The sequence below is a fragment of the Rutidosis leptorrhynchoides genome, chromosome 5 (assembly GCF_046630445.1).
Source record: "Rutidosis leptorrhynchoides isolate AG116_Rl617_1_P2 chromosome 5, CSIRO_AGI_Rlap_v1, whole genome shotgun sequence".
Taxonomy (NCBI): Eukaryota; Viridiplantae; Streptophyta; class Magnoliopsida; order Asterales; family Asteraceae; genus Rutidosis; species Rutidosis leptorrhynchoides.
In genome coordinates this window covers 453,234,907-453,240,032 of record NC_092337.1, presented here as the reverse complement: position 1 = coordinate 453,240,032, position 5,126 = coordinate 453,234,907, and the positions used below count along the sequence as shown (strand labels likewise).

The 5,126-nt window shown below is 37.9% G+C and overlaps 1 protein-coding gene across 1 annotated transcript; it reads right to left on the bottom strand.

Moving 5' to 3' along the window:
• Positions 1 to 3,410: 3,410 nt before the first annotated feature.
• On the bottom strand, positions 3,411 to 4,013 carry LOC139850166 (uncharacterized). Its single transcript, XM_071839753.1, has one exon. The coding sequence runs from the start codon at positions 4,011 to 4,013 to the stop codon at positions 3,411 to 3,413; it is 603 nt and encodes a 200-aa protein (XP_071695854.1).
• Between the last annotated feature and the right edge of the window lie 1,113 nt (positions 4,014 to 5,126).

The following is a 5,126-nucleotide window of genomic DNA, read 5'->3' as shown; positions in this document are numbered from 1 at the left end:
AGCAAATTAACGACTAATAACATACATACAAACATAGATTGGAGCACTAGACCAACATACACTATGAATATGAATGAAATAGGAGATTAAAAGATTAGGTTTGGGAAAATTATACCCTAGATCAAGCAAGTGGTTATATCTATGCGTAGAGCATCACGAGAGGATCACGATTCCGTAATCAATTGGACGATCAAGCAAGAAATCGATGGTGTGGATGATGAAGAAGGCCACGATGAAGATGAAGTCATGGATGGATGTATTAGGTCGTGGTTTAAGGGAGTAGAGGAAGGAATGCACGTCTAATTTGATTTAGTGGGTTTAAGGGCGTTTAGGGATCAAGTGGGCTTATAAACTTGGGCTAAAAAAAAAATTAAATGGGCATGGGTGAGGGATTTCGGCCATGGTGCTGAAAAAGGGCTCCTTAGGCTCACAAAAGTTGTTAGTCAAGTTTCCTAAGTGGACCCATTAAGTGTCGTTAGCCGAAAACGCAAACCGAATCGCTAAACGTTAATTTCTCGCGTTTTTAATTTATAAAAATTCTAATAAATTGAAAGTGTCTTAAAACATAATAATAACATAATATAGTTATTAAGAGTGAATTATATTACGTTCTGGCTTGCTGATTTACTAAGTGTGGTTCGTTTCTACTTGCCAAAAACCGTACCGAGTCCCTGGAACGTTAACTGGTCGTTGAAACATAATCCACCGGGTTTAATTCATTAAATAAATAATAAATTAAGTTTTTCTCAAAGTTAATAATTATTAAAAATAATTATTTGAACAAGAACGAGTGTTCCGTAGTCCGACAGACTTTCTATGCGGTTATCGTAACCGGACCATTTTCTATGTATTTCATTAACCGGAGCAAGTTCATCAATTAATATCATCATATCAATTCAAGTAATCCAGCAAGGATCAAGTATGCATTTAAATCAGTTAAATACATAAAGCTTCACGTAATCACCGTTAACAAGTTAACAGACAAGTAACGAAAGTAACGGAAAAAGAGGGGTTGTTACACAACGCCTATTTTTTAGGCGCGACCATCACCAACCAAACATGCCTTATACCGTTCAAAAGTGCCATCGGATTTCGTTTTATGGCGAAAAATACACATGGAGCGAATTACATGCATATGTGGTTGGCGAGGAACAAGTACCCATGTTTTATTATCAACTAGTGCATTGTATTCGTCAGTCATAGCACGGTGCCAATTAGGGTCGTTCAAGGCAAGTTCAGGATTAGAGGGGAGAGGTGAAAGAGAAGTCGAGACAGAGAGATTAAATGGGACTTTTGGTTTGAATATACCTGCCATGCCTCGTGTAGTCATGGTCCTAATGGGAATTTTGGTTTAAATAATAGGTGAGGGATTTGGACTAAGTATTGGACTAGAGGAGTTAGTTTGATTGTACCTAGAATTTGCATTAGGAGAGTGGACAGGAGTCGAGGCATGAGGGGTTAAAGGAGGCGAGTTGGGTTGTGATGGAAATGGAGAAGGCCCAAAATTAATGGACTAATGATCGAGTGTAGTTGTGGGCTTAGGTGGAATGGGCGCGTTTGGTATGGGTCTAGATTGTGGAGCTAGATAAAATAGAGGATTAATAGAATCAGTAAGAAATTTATATGTATCCTTGTTATTGTCATGGGTTTTTGTAAAGGTAAAGGAGGTTTCATCGAATAGTACATGGCGAGAAATAATTATCTTTTTATTAGTTATATCATTGCATTTGTAGCCACGATGATTGGCGAAAAAATCGAGAAACACGCACAGGGTGGAACGAGGTTGAAGTTTATTGATTTTTGTAGATGGTATGAGTGGATAACAATGACATCCAAAGATGTGTAAGTGATCATAAGTGGGGATACGAGAATATAGAAGTTGTGTAGGAGACATGTTTTTGATGACTTTTTTTAGTAGGATGTTTAGTAAGTATGTGGCGTGTTCGAGAGCATGACGCCAGAATTGGGGTGTAACACAAGAATGGGATAAGAGGGTACGTATAATGTTATTTATGGCGCAAATTTTTCGCTCGGCTTTGCCATTTTAAGAGGAAGTGTAAGGACAAGAGAAACGAAATACCATACCATTGTTGGCGCAAAATTGGTGAAACTGTTTGTTATTATATTCGGTTTCGTTATCGCATTGAAAAGACTTTATATGTATGCACATTGTGATTGAACATAATTGTGAAAGTTAAGAAAGATTTTGTAGACTTGGGATTTGTGAGATAACTGGAAAGTCCATAATAAATTTGTTTTATCATCAAGAATAAGCATATAATAACGATGACCATTAGTGCTAAGAATTGGAGAAGTCCATAAATCACTATGAAGAATATCAAATGGTGCATAAGTAATATTGTGAGATGCAAAAAATGGTAAACGTACATGTTTCTCAAAAACACAAGATTGACAAATATTGTTTTTATTACTAGAATTACAAGGAATGTAATTTTTATTGCTAAGAGATTTAAAAACACTAGAGCCCGGATGTCCGAGATGATTGTGCCATAAATCTGAAGTTGAAGCAGAAAAAGCAGAATGGTTGGTAAATGAACATAGCAACGATGGATGAAATGGATAGAGATCACCGGTGCTATTACACTGTATTATTGGGGTCCCCTTCGGAAATTCCTTCAAAGTAAAACCAATTGGATTAAATTCAATAGATATACGATTATCAATAGAGAAACGGCCAACAGAAATTAAGTTTTTAATTAAATAAGGTGAGTGTAGGACGTTATTTAAGTGTAATTTGCGTTTGGCAGGAGAGGGTAAAAGAGTATGACCATTACCCTGGATTGGCAAACCGTGACCATTACCTACAATAATACTTTTAGCACATGTTGTTGGATAATAAAACAAGAATTTACCTTGATTTGGAGTCATGTGAGATGTAGCGCCCGTATCAAAATACCAATTGTCATCAGGTGGATTCAGAGTCATCGTGTGCAATGCAAACTCAATGTCAGCGGACTGAGATGCAACTGAATTTGCATAATTAGAGCTGGGCCGAGGGACCAATATGTTGGGCTGATTATTTCCTTGAGGTGGACGGGGTCAAGGAACAGTGGGAAAAGGACAAGGTGGACTGGCCCAATTAGCATTAGACCAGGCCCAAGGTCCATAATTCATGGTTGTGGTGGTGTGGTAGATTCGCCAGAGTAATAACCAGATGAACCGGACCCGTGAAAATTACGACCGCGTCCCCTGTTACCAAAATTGTTTCGATTACGATTTCCATTACCACGATAATTGCCTCTGCCACGTTGATTGAAGGAACGATTCGATCGATTATTCGTGGATGTTTGATTTGGGGCCGCAGTAGATGAAACGAGTGTCGTAGCGGCTGTAGAGGCTGCCTAAGTTGCGAGTTTTTGTTTTTGAGATTCTTCAAGAAGCAACATCGATCAAGCTTCGTAAAAGGAGGGCAACTTTTCATGATGTGAGATGATCGATTGAAGACTGGAGTAGTTGTCATTAAGTCCTGTGATGAGTTGCAGAACTAGGCGTTCTTCTTCAATCGCAAGACCCACGTTACCCAATTGATCAGCAATAATTTTCAACTCCTGACAATAGGAAGAAGCATCTGGAAAATCATCAATTCGAGTATTGGCGAATTGGTGTGAGAGATGAACTGCACGTGAGTCCTTATTGTCATGGAATATACCCTTCAGGCGTTCCCAAGCTTGTCGTGCAGTTGAATTTGGCTTAAAAACGGTGCAAAGAAGATCATGAGAGATTGTACCATAGATCCATTGGAGAACAATGGCATCTAGGCGGTCCCAATTAGCAGGACGAGTGACAGAAGGTGTGTCAGATGACGATATTGTGGAGGAAGAATCATCAGTGGTTTGGATGATATGATCGAGAACTTCGTAAGCACGACAATGGATTTCAAAGAGTCCAGCCCAGAATTCATATTGGCTTTTCTCCATTGTTAAAGTGATAGGTATGAAGTTCTTGATATTGTTCACTGTTATTGTACGATGGATTTTAGAAGTATCAGACATGTTTTGTGATTATGTTGTAAGTGATACGAGAGAATAAGAATAGGTTTTTGCAGAAAGTTAAATTAAAAGAGGTGAGGATCGATTAGAGGAAAACTTCTGATACCATAAAGGATTTTGATCCGTGAATAATACATTGAATTTTATGCCTATTAATACAGTCTAGATCATGAGCTATACAAGGAAAATATTATCAATGGCCTAATTGACTAGCACTATACTAGGAATATATATGACAGCTAACTATGAGATAATACAAACGTATATACATCAAAAATAACTAATTTGTTTGTTAGGATTGAGTAGAACCAAAAATGAGTTTCAGGACCCTCCCTTTTGTGAGCCTTACAGCCTATTTTATCTCCCTTTCACGGAGTTAACATCGAGCTATTTTCACGTCGCGAGATATCAGCAAAACGAACGCGAACTCCTGGTGGGAGTACCCTCACGAACGCGAGTTTCCCTACAACAGCACTCTCGCGAACGCGATCTTGGGACGGATCAGGTTCAGCTATAAAATCGTAATCAAGCATATTTTAGGGTACCACATTTTTATTCCGTTCTTGGGCGAATTTTTGGCGATTTTAGGGTTCTAAAATGTAACACCCTCAGACTGGGCCTAGCTGGAATTTACTATTTTGCCCTTATGTGTTATTAAATGTTATTTTAATAATTATATGTTTATAATTATTTAACTATTTGGTTGAGACCAGTTCGTGACAAGGGTCATGGAACAGGTTTGTTTATTTAAATTCGACCTCGTTTGGACCATTTAATGAGGTGTTTCATATTTCAGATAACTGGTAAATACCCGTGCGAGGCACGGAAGAGGTTTCCTCCCATTGAAGAAACATGACCTTGTATATGTCTGTATTTTTTATTTCTTTTTCTTTTTTGGTAAACACACACACTCGCTCATAAACACACCCTTGATCCTTTGATTCTCGTTTTTGTGTTCAATTGAGTTGTGAAATAAGTTGCTAGTGATTTTAGTGAGTCAAACAAGGTAATTACATGTCGATTTCATAGCTTAATTTGTGTAAAAATGGGATTTTTGTTAGGTTTTGTATCAAATGGTTTTTTGGCCAAATCTTGATCTAAAAGTGTTGTTGGTGT

Excerpts from the sequence above, each read along its gene's own strand:
- LOC139850166 (XM_071839753.1), bottom strand. The coding sequence starts at position 4,013 with ATGTCTGATACTTCTAAAATCCATCGTACAATAACAGTGAACAATATC.